General features: G+C 42.0%; 1 protein-coding gene across 3 annotated transcripts; it reads right to left on the bottom strand.

Moving 5' to 3' along the window:
* Positions 1-5,141: 5,141 nt before the first annotated feature.
* On the bottom strand, positions 5,142-20,141 carry cnep1r1 (CTD nuclear envelope phosphatase 1 regulatory subunit 1). Of its 3 annotated transcripts, none has more exons than XR_010965954.1 (7): positions 19,941-20,140; positions 19,745-19,816; positions 15,163-15,236; positions 11,520-11,629; positions 11,034-11,088; positions 6,018-6,181; positions 5,142-5,514 (listed from the first exon to the last, which is right to left on the bottom strand). XR_010965954.1 is itself a non-coding variant. In XM_067997909.1 (7 exons), exons 1-6 carry the CDS (start codon positions 19,966-19,968, stop codon positions 6,140-6,142), a joined length of 381 nt encoding a protein of 126 aa, XP_067854010.1. In that variant the 5' UTR covers positions 19,969-20,141; the 3' UTR covers positions 5,142-5,514; positions 6,101-6,139. The 3 variants fall into 3 exon arrangements, 2 of the variants coding, with proteins under 2 accessions (XP_067854010.1, XP_067854011.1); XM_067997909.1 differs by having other exon boundaries at positions 6,101-6,181; positions 19,941-20,141; XM_067997910.1 differs by lacking the exon at positions 19,745-19,816 and having other exon boundaries at positions 5,142-6,181; positions 19,941-20,141.
* Between the last annotated feature and the right edge of the window lie 7 nt (positions 20,142-20,148).

The following is a 20,148-nucleotide window of genomic DNA, read 5'->3' on the forward strand; positions in this document are numbered from 1 at the left end:
GGGGAAAGCAGCGGGGGGAAGGGGAAAGCAGCGGGGGGGGGGGGAAAGCAGCGGGGGGGGGGGGGGAAAGCAGCGGGGGGGGGGGGGGAAAGCAGCGGGGGGGGGGGGGGAAAGCAGCGGGGGGGGGGGGGAAAGCTGCGGGGGGGGGGGGGAAAGCAGCGGGGGGGGGGGGGGAAAGCAGCGGGGGGGGGAGGAAAGCAGCGGGGGGGGGGGAGGAAAGCAGCGGGGGGGGGGAGGAAAGCAGCGGGGGGGGGGGAAAGCAGCGGGGGGGGGGGGAAAGCAGCGGGGGGGGGGGGGGGGAAGCAGCGGGGGGGGGAAAGCAGCGGGGGGGGGGAAGCAGCGGGGGGGGGGGGAAGCAGCGGGGGGGGGGGGAAGCAGCGGGGGGGGGGGGAAGCAGCGGGGGGGGGGGGGGAAGCAGCGGGGGGGGGGGGGGAAGCAGCGGGGGGGGGGGGGGGAAGCAGTGGGGGGGGGGGGGAAGCAGCGGGGGGGGGGGAGCAGCGGGGGGAAGAGGTGGCAGTATTGATCAAAGAAACTATAGCACTGGAAAGGGATGATGTAGTTGAGGGGTCAAAGATAGAATCTATTTGGTTAGAAGTAAGGAACAATAGAGGAGCTATTGCACTACTGGGTGTATACTATAGGTCACCAAATAGTGGGAAGGAGATTGAGGAGCAAATTACAGAAAGATGCAAAAACTATATGGTAGTGATAATGGGGGATTTCAATTATCCCAATATAGAGTGGGACAGTAACAGGGTAAAGGGCAAAGAAGTGGAGGAATTCCTGGAATGTGTACAAGAGAACTTTCTGGAACAGTGGGTTTCCAGCCCAACCAGGAAGGACACGGTACTGGATCTAGTTCTGGGGAATGAAGTGGGCAGGTGGAGCATGTTTCACTGGGGAAGCATTTGGGGTACAATGATCATATCATCATTAGGTTTAGAATAGTTATGGAAAAGGGTAAGGAACAATTAAATGTCAAAATACTTGACTGGAGGACAGCTAATGTCAGTGAGTTAAAAAGGGATCTTGCCCAGGTGGATTGGAATTAAAAATTGGCAGGCAAAACAGTAATTGAACAATGGGAGGCCTTCAAGGAGGAGATGATTTGGGTACAGAGTACACAAATTCCGACTGGGACGGGGGGGGGGGTGCAAAGGAAGGGCATCCAAAGCTAGAGGTCTCTGGATGAAGGTATAGAGATTAATATGAAACAGAGAAAAGAGGTTTATGACAAATGTAAGATTCATAATACAGGAGAGAACCAGAATACAGAAAGGACAGAGGAGATCTTAAAAAAAGGGAATGAGCAGCAGAGAGAGAGAGAGTATATGAGAACAGATTAGCAGCTAACATAAAAGGGAACCCAAAAGTCTTTCATAAACACAAATAGTAAAAGGGTAGTCAAAGGAAGGGTGGGACCAATTAGGTACAATACAGATCTTCTTGGAGGCAGAGGGCATGGATGAGGTACTAAATGAAGACTTCATGTCAGTCTTCACTAGAGAAGAGGATGCTGCCATTGTAGCAGTAAAGGAGAAAGTAGTAGCGACACTGGATAGGACAAAAATAGATAGAGGAGGTACTTAAAAGATTGGCAGTGCTCAAAGTAGAAAAGTCACCTAGTCCAGATGGAATGCATTCTAGGTTACTGAGGGAAGGGTGGAAATTGCTGAGACTATGGCCACAGTCTTCCAATCCTCCTTAGATATGAGGACAGTGCCAGAGAACTGGAGGACTGCAAATGTTACACCCCTGTTCAAAAAAGGAGAGAGGGATAAACCCGACAATTACAGGCCAGTAGGCCTAATGTCGGTGGTGGGGAAACTTTTGGAGACAATAATCCGGAACAAAATTAATTGGCACTTGGAAAAGTATGGGCTAATAAATAAAAGTCAGCACAAATTTGATAAAGGCAAACAGTGTTTGACTCACTTTACTAGAATGGTACCAGGGATAAGGGACTAGTTATGTAGACAGATTGGAGAAGCTGGGGTAGTTCTCCTTAGAACAGAGAAGGTTAAGGGGAGATTTGATAGCGGTGTTCAAAATCATGAACCGTTTTGACAAAGTAATGAGAAACACTTTCCAGTGGCAGAAGGGTCGGTAACCAGAGGACACAGATTTAAAGGTGATCGGCAAGAGAGCCAGAGGCAACGATGAAACATTCTTTTATACGCAGCGAGTTGTAATGATGTGGAATGCACTGCCTGAAAGGGTGGTGGGAGCAGATTCAATAGTAACTTTCAAAAGGAAATTAGATAAATACTTGAAGGGAAAAAATTTACAAAAGGATATGGGGAAAGAGTAGGGGAACGGGTCTAATTGGATAGCTCTTTTGAAGAGCCGGCACAGGCACAATCGGCCAAATGGCTGCCTCCTGTGCTGTACATACTATGATATGAAAGATAAGCAGTAGCTTACAAATAATGGAAAACATACATAAATTGTAAAAAAAAAAATCTTGTCAATTTGAAATAAGTGTTTCTTCAGTTGGAAACATGAAAAAATAAAAGCATTATGATACAGAAGTTCTACAATGCATCAGTAATTTGGATTGCTAATTCTTGTTATATAATGCAATTACTTCAAGACACATCAAGCATTATTCTAGCGATCTCAAAGGGCTCATTCCAGATACCATCATGTACCTGCATTAACTGTATGATCAGAAGATTTTGAGGGATATTTAGTGGTCTGTGGCAAAGAGAAGCAAGGAGCTATCCATGCAATCTAACCACCTCTAAGTGAGGAGGAGAGATGGGATCAGGGGTGAAGAGAACTACAGCTTTCAGCTGATCACTGCAAATTGTACTCCAGAAAAAGAATCCAACCCAAAGAAGTGGACCTGTTTGATCTGCATAATACACATTATTCTCTGACTAAAATGATTGAGTGCATCTGTTCAGGCAGGCCATAATATGGCCTGCATCATATGAACGGAATGCTTTGAATGCTAGTTCATGAAAGGTCATACACCCAGGTCCAGAATATCTTCACTGGGTGTCCCAAAAGATGTTGAGGAGGACTCTGGTCAAGTCATCCTGGTCATAATTTTACAAGGGAAGTCTGGGGAAAGTACTTTCAGTTCAAAGTACTAAATGCTGTGAGTAGGAAAACATTTATATTTGTTACCTGTCAAATAACATCAAATGCCTCGCTTCAGGGACCTACTATTTTAAATCTCCTTCCTACCTCAGTTGTTTCAGTGATATAGTGAAATGCTGTGTGCTGGAGAAGTTCCATTCATTTCAGTAGGGATTGATGCTTCAGTGACCTAGAAGTAGATCTGAAGACATTGACACCCCCACCCTGCCACCACCCAAAACCACTACTGTCTGATGTAGGTAGCTGGTATTCACATGAAATTAAAATGGAGGCTAATTGAAAATCACAAATAAACATATATAAATAGGACCCCAATGGTATCCATTGCAAATTGTGAATGACCATTAGCTTGAAGATGGTGACTTTTGCTGTGTTATGGTTTCAAAAGCATCAGCATGCCACTGCTATATCATCTACATGGCCATTCATCATGTGTGAACCTAGATAGCATTAGCAAGCTGTTCTATCGGTGAGGGGGGGGTGGGGGAGGTGCACGTAGATAGAGCCTTCACTGCCAAACTCACTGTCCTCGTGTACATTTTCCAGTAAGGGTCACTGGATAGCAATCCTCTTCTCCCTTGGCCCAGGGACCCTGTAATCAATTGTAATGCCCTTAACGATGCCATGGCTGAGATCAACTAACTCAGCAATAACAGGGATCAAAGCTTTAGCCCTTCCTGGTCTGTATGGCTTAGTACCACACCAGTTAGTGAATATATCACCAACCCATCAGAGGCAGTGCAACTATGGTATTAATGCCAAAGATACTTTTAAGAGCCATGCAGTTAAAATAAATTGCTATTTGAGAATATACTGCATATCTAGTTGGACATACATGCAAAAGACGTGTTTAGGGAAGATATCCCATCAGATGGGGCTAGGCAGCTGAAGGCTCTGTTACTAATAGTCGAATGAAGGGAGGGAGGTAATCCTTTAAGTTCAGAGTCAGAGGACAAGTGGGCATAGGAGGGGGTGGAAGGCTGGAATTGTTTGCCGAGGTATGGTGGGGCAAGCCTGTAAAAGGGATTTCTACATAAGAAATAGGAGCACGAGTAGGCCATACAGCCCCTTGAGCATGCTCTGCCATTCAATAAGATCGTGGCTAATCATCTACCTCTACTCCACTTTCCCACCCAATCCCAATATCCCTTGATTCCCTTGGTGTTCAAAAATCTATCGATTTGAGTCTCGAATATACTCACTCAATGACTGAGCATCTACAGCCCTCTGAGGTAGAGAATTCCAAAGATTCACAACCCTCTGAATGAAGAAATTTTTCCTCATCTTGGTCCTAAAGGGCCAACCTCTTATCTTGAGACTACGACCCCGAATTCTAGACTCTCCAGCCAGAGGAAACAGCCTCTCAGCATCTACCCTGTCAAGCCCTCAAACGTACAGAATTCTTAATGAGATCACCTCTCATTCTTCAAAATTCCAAAGAATAAAAGTATGAGGCTTTTAATTCAATGCTTTGGGGACAAGGAGCCGCTGTAGATCAGTGAGAAAGGGGTGATGGCTGAATGGAAAAGAAGCAGGGAGTGAAGTTTTGAATGAGTTGAAGTTTAAAGGAGGTTCTTGGTCAGATAGCTGGCAAGAGCACTGGTGAAATTGAGACGATAGGTGACAAATGCATGGATAAGGATTTGGTCAGTGGTGTGTTGGAGACAGATGTTGTGAAGATGGAAGGAAGTAGTTCTGGTGAAAAATGGATGAGATATATAATTTGAAGCTCAGCTCCCAAACAGATTGTGAGGTTTCAGACAGCCTGAGTGAGCAGCTAAGGGAGGGGGATGGAAGCAGTACCAAGGTGCCAGAGTTTTTGTTGAGGGCTTAAAACAATTGCTTTGGTCTTCCTGGTGTTCAACTGGAGTAAATTCTGGCTCATTCACAACAATGTCAGACAATCTACTTGCCTTTTCATCATATCTTAAATATTTAAATCCCATCCTTGTTATCTAGTGTATTCAAACATGGGATAGATTCATGCAATTGTATTGTGTTCATTTTTCAAAAAAAACATTTCCATATAAATTGTTTATTGCTATGTACACAGGCCTACAAAATTCAAGTGGCTGAAAAACATTTACAAAGTCATGATGCTTTTAAAATTTAAAACTTTAAATCATTCAAGTCATTAAAATACAAAGAGACAAATGTAGAACAGTAATACGTTCTAGAATTGCAATGCAAGAGAAATGAACAACTGCAAGATTGAAAAAGTCCATTCCTACATGGTTATACAAGTCTGCATAATTGAGAAGTAAAATTAGAATCTTTAGTTTGCAAAACAAATGAAACAAATAATCTCTTCCTATAAATAGAGTCTTACAGAACACAATTTGGCAGATCGAAGGATTCAAGTTCTCACCCAAAGCACTGGTGATCCATTTCTAATTCATCTCCAGTCTAAATGGAATAAGGAGACAGATGCCTCATAACAAATAGCAGTGGTGAACAGTAAAGATAACTCAGCAACCGAACATGCTCATAACTTTATAAAAGCGTCTGTACGGAGGGCAAACAATGGATTGGAAGAATAAAGGCATGCAACAATGGTTTAGCAATCTTGTTGGAACAGTTCCTGATATAGTTCAGCCCAATTTTCAATCAATGAGAATCGGTCAGTTTTTAAATCCTTGATATTGTATTTTGTGAGTCGGTATATACACACACAAACTAGTTACAAAACCATATCAATAATAAAATGAGCAGTCCAGCTCAAAAGTTAAAATACAAGAACCTAGAACTTTTCTAATAAATTAAAGTGACCTGGCAAGATTTAAATACAAGTTCCAAATTGTATTTTATACCAAGTTATCCAAAATCTCTGACCTGCTAGCTGCAATATTAGATTTCTCGTAAAATGCACCTCTATTGCTGAAGATTTTTTGTGTTCTAGGGAGCTTTACCTAGCTGCAAATAAGGATGTTGACACCAAAAGGAGCATTGCATCAGTGGACTTGTGCAGTGTTGCATTTGAAGTTATTTTCACCTTTTCAAAGAGCCACAGAACAACTTGCACATAGATTCGTCATTGGACATGGGGCCTGGGCTTCAATATTAGTTTTCCAGTCTAGAGGGGTGAAAAATAAGTTAAAAAAAAGAGAAGTTACAAGAAAGTAGAGTTTCTATACATTTATAAAACTAAAATACACAGGAGTTATTGCACAAAGCACTGACAATTTGCAACATACAATATGATATGATTTGAATAGCTAATTAAAAGAAATCCATGGGCTCGATTTTCCCGGGAAATTGCGAGTGCATTGGGGACGGGGGGCTCTGAAAATCGGGGAAATCCAGTTCGGGTTCGGAAGCCGGCTCCAACCTGCCAGCTTCCGAGTTCCTCACGGACGCACCTGCGGGCGTCCCAAAACCGGAAGTCCCGCCAACAATTAAAGCCGGCGGGATGATAAAGAACTAAATGTACCTCAATGAGGTACTTAAGGCACTTTACTTGTGACAGGTAGTTGAAACGATTTTTTAAAAAACTTACCTGGGCAGCTTGACCACTGCTTCTGATTCATGCCTGAAGGGCCGGATCAGGCAAAAAGAAACAAAATAAATTAAATAAAAGAACCATGCATAAAGTTAAAACACAAAATCAACCTACCTTTCCACCCTGCTCGGAGGCCCCCCCGCGGATCTCCCCCCCCCCCGCGGATCTCCCTCCCCCCCCGCGGATCTCCCACCCCCCCCGCGGATCTCCCACCCCCTCCCTCCCCCCCCGCGGATCTCCCACCCCCTCCCTCCCCCCCCGCGGATCTCCCACCCCCTCCCTCCCCCCCCGCGGATCTCCCACCCCCTCCCTCCCCCCCCGCGGATCTCCCACCCCCTCCCTCCCCCCCCGCGGATCTCCCACCCCCTCCCTCCCCCCCCGCGGATCTCCCACCCCCTCCCTCCCCCCCCGCGGATCTCCCACTCCTCCCCCCTCCCATCTTCCACTCCTCCCCCCCTCCCCCCGTGGATCTTCCACTCCTCCCCCCCCTCCCCACAACCCGATCTTCGATTCCAGCGCCGGATGACATCTCTCCCTCCTCCCCCACTCATGTTGACAGGTTGGCTGCCGAGCGCGAAACCCGGAGAGGACGTTAATCACCATCAATTACGATGCGATCAAGTCGGAAACAGTAAGTTTTGTTTATGTGGGTCTGCCACACGCACCTTCACCACCCCCCCACCCCCGTTGCCAACCCAATTTCAAAATTGAGCCTGATATGTCAGCATAACAGTAATATCCTACAAACAAGTGAAAGCTAAAGGACTGAAACCATAGATGTAGCACTCACAAAACGAGGGACACTAGATCCATACCCACACACCTTCACTCAAGGCTCACAAGCCCACGGTCATTCTTGACAATAAATTTAAACAAAACTATCAGTGTCACTGGTTCTCAAACTTTCTTGGCTGGAACCCATTAACAACTCTCAACATCTTATGCTCCTCCAGCTAAGGATACAGGTGGTGATAAATCTACAAAAAGAAAGCTTTTTTAAAAAAAAATCTGCCTCCTTCTCTGCTTGTGTGTTTCGCTCTGTCTCCTCCTCCACTACTATTTCATTGACTCTTTCACCTTTGTCTATTCTCCACTTTTCTCTCATTGATCGCCTCCTGATTTTCACTTTTCTTTTTCCCCCTCTCCTTTCTAGAGCTTTTGAGTTGCCACGTGAGAAGGAAGATCACCGTTTTCATCCCTGTGCAATGTTGTGCTGACTTGAGTGATGCTAATGATGTTATAATGGGTTTCAGTGCCACTGGGTTAGGGAACAGGAAAAAATTGGTCTGTTTTCTTGCTTCCGACCACTATCCAGCAACCCTTGTTAGAAGTGTGTGGACGTCACGAGAGGGCACGATCAGGATCTGCTAGAATTACCTTTTAGTCTAACAGGTTTTCAATACTCGCATATCAACAAAGCTACTTGAATGAAATACAGGAGTGTGTCGAGCATTGTAAAACCATATTACAGCGAGAAGTTTTTTTTTTAGGAAAGAGGGGGAATGAAATTGGTGATTGTATGGAAAAATGTAGATGATCAGGCAGTCTAGGGAACATTAGAACAACACATGAGAAGCAAGGAGCAGCATATGGAAGATGAGGGAGCTGGACAGGTCTCTCAGTTACAAAAGGGGATTTAAAAGGAGATGGGGAACAGGTTCCTGAAGTAAAAGGTGCATTTAAAATACAAGTTTAGCAGACGTGTGAAGCAATTTCAGTTCCACTTTAGTGTCAGGTCAGGCCCTATAATTGCAACATCAGTTTGAAACTGCTTTGCACTGACATTATAGTCGTAATGCAAATGTACCCAAAAATTGACAAGCCAGCTTGAGCTAGATGTTGGTTGGGACTTTCCCAGGTGGTGGTTGCATCAGTAACTGAAACAAACAATGGAACAAATCCATTTAAAAGGTGCTACCACTAATAGACAACATTAAATGGGCGAACATAAGAAATAGGAGTAGGCCATACGGCCCCTCTAGCCTGCTCCGCCATTCAATAAGATCATGGCTGATCTTCTACCTCAACTCCACTTTCCTGACCTATGCCCATATCCCTTGATTCCCTTAGTGTCCAAAAATTTATCACTCTCAGCCTTGATTATACTCAACTACTGAGCATCCACAGCCCTCTGGGGTGGAGAATTCCAAAGATTCACAACCCTCTGAGTGAAGAAATGTTTCCTCATCTCGGTCCTAAATGGCCAACCTCTTATCTTGAGACAATGACCTCTAGTTCTAGACTCTCCAGCCAGGGGAAGAGCATCTAGCCTGTCAAGCCCTCAGAGTTTCAATGAGGTCACCCCTCATTCTTCTAAACTCCAGAGAATATAGGCCCATTCTGCACAATCTCTCCTCATAGGATAACCCTCTCATCCCAGGAATCAATATAGTGAAACTTTGTTGCACCCACTCAAAGGCAAGTATCTCCTTCCTTAGATAAGGAGACCAAAACTGTACACAGTACTCCAGGTGTGGTTTCACCAGAGCCCTATATAATTGCAGCTAGACCTCATTACTCTTATACTCCAACCCTCTTGCAATAAAGGCTAACATACCATTTGCCTTCCTAATTGCTTGCTGTACCTGCACGTTAACTTTGTGATTCACATACAAGGACACCCAAATCCCTCTGACTACTGACATTTCCTAGTTTCAACTTTTAAAAAATATTCTGCTTTTTTATTCTTCCTACCAAAGTGGATAATCTCACATTTTCCCACATTATACTCCATCTGCCACCTTCTTGCCCACTCGCTTAACCTGTCCATATCCCTTTGTAGCCTCTTTGCGTCCTCCTCACAGCTTACTTTCCCACCTAGCTTTGCATCAGCAGCAAACTTGGATACATTACACTCGGTCCCCTCATCTAAGTCATTGATACATATTATAAACAGCTGAGGCCCAAGCACTGATCCTTGCGGCACCCCACTAGTTACAACTTGCCAACCCAAAAATGACCTGCTTATTCCTGCTCTCTGTTTTCTGTCCGTTAGCCAATCCTCAATCCATGCTAATATATTACCCCCAATCCCATGAGCCCTAATCTTGCCTAACAACCTCATGTGGCATCTTATCGAATGCCTTTCGAAAATCCAAATATACTACATCCACTGGTTCCCCCTTATCTACTCTGCTAGTTACACCCTCAAAAAACCATAATAGATTGTCAAACACGATTTCCCTTTCATAAAATCATGTTGACTCTGCTTAATCATATTACGATTTTCTAAGTGCCCTGTTACTACATCTTTAATAATAGAAGAATGAAATCCCTTTCTTGAAGCATACTTAAGAGCTAGGGACCATAGATGCAATCATCCAGCAGTGGAAGACAATTAGCAGTCTTGCCTCCCAACCAAAAATGGATTGAATAAAGTAACCCATATTAGTGATTGCTGAGTTCGCTGAATTTCAGCAACAGGGAAATATATAAAATGGATAAATTGTGAAAGAGAAAAAATGAATTTGAAGGTAAAATTTACTGATTAAATTTGATTTCTTGTGCTGTAACTATTGTAGTCACCCAGCGACAAACAGTCGTCGTGTTGCTCCTTTCCTATTTTGGCACACTGGAGATAAGAGTATGGGGACAACAAGATGCATGGCAAACAAAAGTGAAGAGATCTATTCCTATTCAGTTTACAACAAAGGGAAGATTCATATTGTTTTGTATACTAACCATTCCAAAATACCAACCTCTGAATTAGACCAAATCCCTTACAGATATTGATTTGAAACTTGGACCAATTTGAAAAGGTACCTGCTGCGGCACTGCTCATGACTCGTCTGGAGACAACTGCATGGTTTTGCTGTTTAGCTCTTTAATGCACTGCTCATCCCTCCCTATGAGAGGAAGTGATGGAAATAGGCAAATCTAAGTAATTGTAGCTGCTCGTAAACTCAAAACCAGAGGGAGTTGTAATTGTTTGTAAATTTCTGCCTTCCGCTAAGAACCCATCACAAAATGACTGGAGTTTTATAAAATATTGTTTTGCATCTGTAGCGAAGGATGCCAGCAGGGCACCAAACTCAAGACACATAAAAATAACACATACACTTCACAATTCAATAGCAATTCTAGTACACTTTTAACATGGTTCCACTATTCACTAGTTTCTCACTTCCTTACTTTTTGTCTATTACTCATGCAACCGGAGAAAGTTTAAAACAATTTTTAAGAAAAGGAAAAGCCTGCACACAGAAAAAAGTACTTGCAATGTGCCAAAAGCACAGAACAGGGCAGGTTTTTTTAAAAAACAAAACCAGCAGAAAAATGAATTCATAAGCAAATTCAGACATTTGTACACTATACTAAAAAAGCAAATGACAGCCGTACTCAAATCAGGTAGTACTTCGACATTTAAAACCCACGCAATATTTATGTACATTTCCCAGATACTCTGGCTATGGAAACAGATACTTACATCATCACATGACATATTGTACTCTGCCAAAACAGTTCGACATCTTGCAGCAATGCTGCAAGCGATACGTTAAGGAAAACCAATTATTCATCACTTAAAACTGGGGTTATATGATATCTGTAGTGTTCTACAAGAAACACTGCAGGTTTGTTAACTCTACTAGAATGACAAACTACTCACCAGAATGCAGTAAAGAAAATTGTATTGTAGAACTATAACAAAAAAAGTTGAAGAACTTTAGCTGCTAATGGTTTCTGTATTAGTTAAATGTTTTGAATGTTTGCAAGTTTCATAGTAAACAGCACACTAAATATTCCCAAGTATTAGCACATTGAGTGGAGACGAAGTTCATCTCTGCATCTTTACTAAAAATTAGGTAGTCAGCTTTTGCAGAGGCATCGAAACAACTATCTTCCTCTTCATTCTGCAAATTCCATCCATGACAATTTGATTCACATTTTGAAGAACACACCACTAAAAGGATACATTGATGGTGCAACCACTCTTTTATGTATTCCAGCAAAGAATAAACCAATAAGAGTTATACAGCTGATTGTGAAGAATGGATGATTCCATAGTGATGTGAAAAATGATACCTAAGGGTAAAAATATAACTGAAATAACTTTTTAAAATATTGTTTCCGTGTACAACAAATAAGTAACATTTGTAAATAAAATCAAGTGGGTATTGTTATGTCAGCAACATCAGTGATTTACAGAAACACAGCTATATATTAAACTCATTTTACAATTTGTGTCAGTCTGGCAGTCATTTATCTTACCACAATTGTCTTATATTGGAAATAAAGTTGTTTCAATTTGTCAAACACTAGAATTAAAAATGAAACTAAAAGTCATCAACACCAACATCAGTAGTAACAGCTGCTTCAATACACACTGAAAGCAGTAAAATATGGAACAAGAAAAGAACATTTGCCCACCTAACCTGTTCTTTCCAAGGACCATACATAATTTACTTTAGGAACTCTACTAATCCATTCATTCAATCTCTAAACACAAGCGAGATTTTTAAGATCATAAAGGACTAAGATTCCCCCCAAAACATTTGGGAAATTTGCTAGTCTTAAGTATTACAATCTTATTATTCCATCCTGCATGTTGTGCTCCACAAATAACATTTTCACAAATTGAGCAGGAATAGATCTAATGTTCCCTAGAGTGCCAGATCATCTACATTTTTCCATACAATCACCAATTTCATCCCCCCTCTTTCTTAAAAGGTGTGAACTTCTCACTGTAATATGGTTTTACAATGCTAGACACACTCCAGTATTTTATTCAAGTAGCTTTGTTGATATGTGAGTATTGAAAACCTGTTAGACTAAGAGGTAATTCCAGCAGATCCTGATCGTGCCCTCTCATGACATCCACACACTTCTAACAAGGGTTGCTGGATAGTGGTAGGAAGCAAGAACCCTGGCCAATTTTTTCCTGCTTCCCAACCCAGTGGCACTGAAACCCATTGTAACATTGTTAGCGCCACTCAAATCAGCACATCACCACACAGGGATGAAACCAGTCATCTTCTCATCTCTGTAGCTCAGCTACTCACTGCTTAACCATCTGAGGTACTCCACCAATTACATCTAATCACAATTAGGGGTATAATACAAGGCCACAGTTGCCCATTACCAAAATTGTATGAAGGGTCTCAAAGCTGTTGGGTTATCCAGGCCTACTGCGTGTAGGTAAGATTGTTCTAAAAGTTCTCATGGACAATTCAACTGAGGACATTCTCAAGTAATTGACCATTGTGCATTTGTCATCGGCATCACTTGCACCAGCCATAATGGTTAGCTGGAAACATTTATGGTGGATCCAATATCTGACAACCTGTTTCAGATGATTATACTTGGGTATAGCACATTTCCAGGATCATTTTCACACTAAAAGGTCAATTTATAGCCAACACAGCAATCTAAATCACTGAGCTCAGTGGGATCGATAATGTGCCATAGGTATACTGTCTTCTATTCACACATTAGAAATTTGGCCTGTCACTGCAGAAACTTGTTTAAGCTGCAGCATTTTATAGGCAGCTACAGCAAGTTTGTTTAGGTTACTATGTTTTTTCTTCTGTTGGTGCCCAACCAAGCTGCAGTATCTCCTAGAACTGTTTTAATGATCCCACATGGAACGTGCAACGAGCAAAAAAAAGGGAACATATATTTTAATCAAAGGAAGCAACAGGAAAAGATTGACACAAGGACAGCCTTAATTGTTCACTACATAATCCAAATGAGAAGCAACAGTCAATAGGCAAATTAGCTCTCAAAAAAAGGAGCAGGTTTCAAGCAGACAAAATCTGAAGATTTGCCTGATCCCCTCATTTTGGAAGACAACATTGCAATATTTCAAACAAAAATTCAAAAGTGTACTGTGAATCTAGCCATGAAATCATAATTCAAAGGTTGGAAGATTTAGATCTTTAATGCAATGAGGCAACATCTAAACTCAGACCATGAGAACATAGTATGCATGGCTTTGCATACTCAATCTTGCCATGCCAAAATCCTCAAACAAACCAGTCATCTATATTATTGTCATTTCTCATACAATGTTTAAGTAACGATAATAGTCATTCGGTTTTCCTTAGGACTATTTCCTGGCTTACAAAGTGCCAGAAAACAAACTGAATTCTAATCCTTCCATTTTGAATAGGCTGAAATTTATAGAATCATAGAAAGATTACAGCATGGAAAGAGGCCATTTGGCCCATCAAGTCCACGCCGGTTCGATGCAAAACCAATCCAGTCAGTCCCACTCCCCCATCCTTTCCCCGTAGCCCTGCAATTTTTTTCATTTCAAGTACTTATTCAGTTTCCATTTGAAGACCATGATTGAATCTGTTTCCACCACCACCTCGGGCTGTGCATTCCAGATCCTAACCACTCGCTGTGCAAAGAAGTTTTTCCTCAGGTCACCTTTGGTTTTTTTGCCAATCACCTGAAATCTACATCCTCTGGTCCTTGACCCTTCCGCCAATGGGAACAGTTTCTCTCTATCTACTCTGTTTAGACCCTTCATGATTTTGAATACCTCTATTAAATCTCCTTGCAACCGTCTCTGTTCCTAGGAGAACAACCCCAGCTTCTCCAGTCTATCCACGTATCTAAAGTCCCTCATCCCTGGAACCATTCTAATAAATCTCTTCTGCACCTTCACATCTTTCCAGAAGTTCTTTCCAGAACTGGACACAATACTCCAATTGTGGTCGAACCAGTGTTTTATAAAGGTTCATCGTGACTTCCATACTTTTGTACTCTATGCCTCTATTTATAAAGCCCAGGATCCGTATACTTTTTAACCGCTTTCTCAATCTGCCCTGCCACCTTCAATGATTTGTGCACATATACCCCCAGATCTCTCTTCCTGTACCCCTTTTAGAGTTGTGCCTCCTCGTTTATATTGCCTCTCCTCGTTCTTCTTACCGAAGTGTATCACTTTGCATTTTTCTGCATTAAATTTCATCTGCCACGTGTTCACCCATGCCACCAGCCTGCCTATATCCTCTTAAAGCCTATCACTATCCTCCTCACTGTTTACTACTCTTCCAAGTTTTGTGTCATCTGCAAATTTTGAAATTGTGCCCTGTGCACCCAAGTCCAAGTCATTAATATATGTCAAGAAAAGCAATGGTCCCAGCACTTACCCCTGGGGAACACTACTGTACATCTCCCTTCAGGCCGAAAAACAACCATTCACCACTACTCTGTTTCCTGTCCCTTAGCCAATTCTGTAGTCACGTTGCTACTACCCCTTTTATTCCATGGGTCGCAATCTTGATAAGCCTACCGTGCGGTACTTTATCAAACGCCTTTTGAAAGTCCATATACACCACATCAACTGCATTGCCCTCATCTACCCTCTCTACTATCTCATCAAAAAAAATATTTTTTTCTAAATGGTCTCTCCTAGCAAAGCCATTCCTGTTTTTGAAACTTGTGGGAATGTGAATGGAAAACGAGTAGAGCGGCTGTTACGCTGAAATCAGATCCACTGAACCTTTTCAGAGTGAACTTCTATCACCACCACTAAAAAGCAAAATCATAATTAATTGTTCCCAGCAAAATGCTTTGACAATTCTAATATAAAAGCTTCAAATTACCTTTTGTGTTTCAGGATCTATTAACCAGTTCCAGGCACCTGTAGCAGTACACACTGAAACAACTATGAGAATCACTGCAAACAAAAAGTTGAACTTTAGTTACCAAATTTTTAAATGGACATGTTTCACTAGAACAGCAACAATTTGCATTCCAAGGAAAGTAAAATTCTAAATGCACTTATCATATTAAAGCTCATGGAACTGAAGGCAAATTATTGACCTGGTTAGGAGATTGGTTAGACAGTAGAAGACAGAGAGTAGGGATAATGGGTGTGTACTCGAATTGGAAGGAAGTGACTAGTGGTATCCCACAAGGATCTGTGCTGGGGCCTCAACTATTCATTATTGTGTTATCCAAGTCATTAGTAAATATGGAGAGCCATATATCCAAGTTTGCCGATGACACAAAGATTGGTGGCATAGTAAGTAGTGTAGAGACGTTGATAGATTGACAAAAAGGCATTGATAGATTAAGCGAGTGGGAAACACTGTGGCAGATGGATTTCAATGCAGGTAAGCATAAGGTCATCCATTTTGGACCAAAAAAAGATAGAGGGCTAGAATATAAAGGGGAGGAAGTTTTGCTACAGCTATTCAAAGTTCTGGTTACACCATATCTGGAGTACTGTGTATAGTACTGGGCACCGCACCATAGAAAGGATATACTGGCCTTGGAAGGAATGAAGCACAGATTCAACAGAATGTTACCAGGGGTCCAAGGGTTACATTATGAGGAGAGATTACATAAATTCAGCTTGTATTCCTTGGAATATAGAAGGTTACGGGGTGATTAGATTGAGGTTTTAAGGATTTTGAAAGGAATTGCCAGGGTAGAGAGAAACTTTTTCCGCTGGGTGGGGGGAGTCTAGGACAAGGGAACATAACCTTAAAATCAGAGCCAGGCCATTCAGAAGTATGTTTAATGAGACCGGTTGATGGTGCCCGGGGTATCCTCGCTACCAAACTACATCCAGAAGTTATGGAACACTTCTTCACGCAAAGGTGAAAGAAGTGTAAAACTCTCTCCACAAAAAGCAGTAGATGCTAGCTCAATTAATAATTTTAAATCTCTGAGATTGATAGATTTTTGCTAGCCAAGGGTATTAAGGGATATGGAGCCAAGAAAGGTAAATGGATTTAGGATACAGATTAGCCATAATTTAATTAAATGGCAGAACAGGCTCGAGGGGCTGAATGGCCTATTCCTGTGTTCGTAATTGAAGATTTCTTAAAGTAACTATCAGTGAGAGACATGAAGATTCATTCTTTCAAATTCTTGGCATCTCAATATATTTTTAATTGGAACTTGCAGCTATGCCTACCATTGTAATAATTTAAAAATGGCTCTGTGGCTGCTTTCTGGTAAAGAGTTGTCTTTGTGAAGGACAGAATACAGGTTGCTACAGTAAGACAATCCTCACAGTACAATGACATACGTTCTCGGATAAGCAGATCAAAAGATATTTATTTCGGGAAAAAAAGTTCTGAAGTAGAGAATTAAGACTTTATTTTTAAATAATTCTGATTCATTCTTGTATCAGTGTAATCCTTTTCTTAATAATCCAGATTAACAGTATTTAGTCTGAGCTACACAATCTCCCATCCTGCTGTTTTCTACCAGTTCAGATCACACAGTAGGTAGACCATATTATTTCTAGTGTGTACCCCAATAGTAGGTGGTTTTATTGTTCGCCCTGAGATATTTTGCACATTAAGATCAGGTTTTGGATTATACAATGCACAGGCACGCCTATGGAAGCTGATTTTTTGTGTTGAGCAAAAATAAAGGGAAGCAGCCTGAATTGTAACTCTGCTCACCACCAAACCAAAGTTTTTGGCAGGCCCTTAATACTGTATATTGTTAATAAATAATAAACTTATTGTTGGAATAAGCTTCTCTGTGGAAGACATAAGTGCAATAAGCACATCAACAATCTGTGAGGAGACACACGGGTTGTCTTGAACTCATTACAAAACTGGCTGCGTTTGTTTTCAAAAAGTGGCAATTCACAAATTCAGAGGTGATGCATTAGATTTCATGGATTGTTCCAAAGCAATTCCTTTTCTAAAATGTCCTCCCCAATTCTCTCTGATACCCTTATTTCCTGACTGTTTTGATTCTTACTGCGGTTGAGTCCCTTGGCACAGGTGTGCCTCTGTTATTTTACCCTCGTGGCCATTATTCATTGGTCAATCTCAAAAGGCTTTTTGACCAGAAGTAGGCTTTTCAAGCACTTCGGGGGGGGGGGGGGGGGATATTACAGCCAAACCCAATCCTGCCCGCATGCAAATTTCACACCTGCATACTTCAAGTGACATTGGATAGTGCTAAGGAGCAGAAATCCTGGCTGAGTTTTCCCATCCATGACAAGGGACACTGAGGCACCAGGGATTGAACCTTCGATCTTCCTTGTCTGTATGGTTCGTCTCTTTACTGGATACATTCAATAAGCTAAAAACTTGCTTATATCTAAAATATTGAAATGTGACACCCATCCATCAAGTGGTAGTTCAAGCCATTGTGCAGTTCAGCAATAAAAAAAACATTAGAAAAATTCTTAGTTTGTGTGAGTGGGGCCGGAGTGGGAAGAGGAAGTTAAGGGTATTCTACTGAATTACCACATAATCCAAGATATTATAAAGGGGAAACAGGAGATACCTATATAGTTATCCAAATCCTTTCTTGTCATCATTACGCTTTTAAATTGTGTGTTACAGGAAGGCTGGGAGCAGGCTTTATCCTCATTCATAGTATCACTGAAGAGCTGTGAACAGCACTTAGCAGTCATAATGTCAACCAAGTAGGAAGTCCAAACAAAATGTCTGTTGAGAATCTCTGACCATCAACTTGCCAGCTTAGAACCCAAAAACAGAGGAGTGAGGCACAAGTCTACATGTACAATAGATAGGATTATGAAGCAATTCAATAAAATTCCTCTCCTTCAAGAAATACTTAAAACGCAATAGGAGTGCTGATCCCTAATGATCTAATTTGTCCAGTTTACGCAAGATCTATTCTAACCATATACAAGTCTTTATCTGTATTGCATGTTTCACACAGTCCGTTGTATTGGGGAGTGGAGTAGGGATCTACATGTAGATCTTTATATTGCAAATGTCATTACAGGAGAAAAAGAAACGCAATGGGGGAGGCTTGTCGATTTAAATGCAGCCATCTCTTCCTTTCTACTGATGAAAGGGTGTCCATTCAACTTACATTCCACAAAGATTCATAAAAACTTGTAATTGTCTCTGAACACCTTTGTTGTGCCAATCTCTGATCTTTATACGAGGGCAGTGAAATTGGTGCTACTGAAAAACAGGTAACTGTAAGACTTCTCTTTAGTCCAGAATATCCAGATAAACTGATGATACATTATATTGATTGCATTTAGTTTAGGAAAACTTTTTTGTCCAGTTTATAAGATTTTCCAAAATAACCATGCCTTTTGTAGCTGCAATACAATGTACAAGAGTTTTGCGAAACAAAATAAGATTGTTATTCACAAGACAGGAGGTCTGGGGTCCAGGAGAATGGGCCCAAATTGATTTTTTGGGCCATCGGGTGCCATGGTAATTGGAATATTGGGTTAGGACTCTTAAAAGCAATCCTTGATGGAAGTGCGCATGTGGAATCATTCTGATGACAGGATTGAATTCAGCTGTAATAGTCCCTTCCTTCCTCTTTGTGATTAGAGTGTTGACTGTCATTCTCCAGGCTCATGTGAATAATGGCAGCCACAGAACTGTACCCCAGCAAGCAAAGTCTTAAGAAGAGGAAGAGAATGAAGAAAACTGACAGAAACAGGGGAGAAATAATGTATTTCCTATACATCGCCATCCCTTTCCTCAATTAACAAATGTAGATTATTGTCTTCACATCACATCAAGTGTAAGAAAAGTCAGAATTCACTAATACATGTATAATTTGGGAATTACAAATTTTGATATAAAACTTGTATACATCAGTCATGTACTTTGGAAGGGGTCAAGATGTTTCCAACTGTTAAAATACATTTCCACCCCCTGCTTGCTACAATGATCTGTATACAGATATAAAAGTTATTTTTAAAAATGCAAATTGGTTAGAGACCACACCCAAATCATTGAAAGTAACCTCCCCGTAATTGTTCCTTTTGGGCTTATATTTAAAAGGCATTGTACAATAACAGGGTTCAAACCAGGGTTCCCAGATCCTCGGGATTTCTAGTTTGTTTCTGTAGTTGCGGACTTACCAGCACATTATTTCACTTGCTGTACATTAAAAAAAAATAAGTTGCTGTATCGGATCAATGTTCATACAGTAATGTGATTACAACGACAATTTCAATCTATCATATTTCCCCAGACATAGTGCAACCTGCAGTATGTTTAATGAGACCGGTTGATGGTGCCCGGGGTATCCTCGCTACCAAACTACATCCAAAAGTGCAACTATTTTAGGTGAAACTTACAACTAATACACCCACCCACCAAATAATTAAACACCCTGATTGTTCAGACTGCGCGCTCCTGCCCAGCCGCCACCGCCGCCACTCTGAGCACACACACACACACACAGCCAGCCAGCCCGGATACTCACTTCGCCACCGCCCCGTCGCCGGCTGTAAGCAGGAGATGTACTCGGTCAGTCTCCTCTCGAAAGCCTTGAGATCTGCAAGACAAAAAACACACCCATCTCGCGCCTGCTACACAGCATGCCGTGGCCGTGTGGCCCTGCCCCGCGCCCCGGCTACTTCCAGCTGCCTTGCCCCCTCTCCCTGTTCTTTTTTTTTTACCTTCCGCTTGTTCCAGAGAGTTCATCATCACAATCACCACCCTCCCGCTCGGCACTAACTTCAAAGGCCACGGTGCAACGTTTTCTTTCCCTCGCTCCAGAGATCGCAGGCGATTGGTCTCTGACGCTGCCCAAGTCGGCCATGTAAGGAGCGGCCTGATTGGCGGAAATGTCCAACGGCGGCGTGTGCTGGGTGAACGCGCCAACCA

This window comes from Heptranchias perlo, chromosome 16 (genome assembly GCF_035084215.1).
Source record: "Heptranchias perlo isolate sHepPer1 chromosome 16, sHepPer1.hap1, whole genome shotgun sequence".
Classification (NCBI taxonomy): Eukaryota; Metazoa; Chordata; class Chondrichthyes; order Hexanchiformes; family Hexanchidae; genus Heptranchias; species Heptranchias perlo.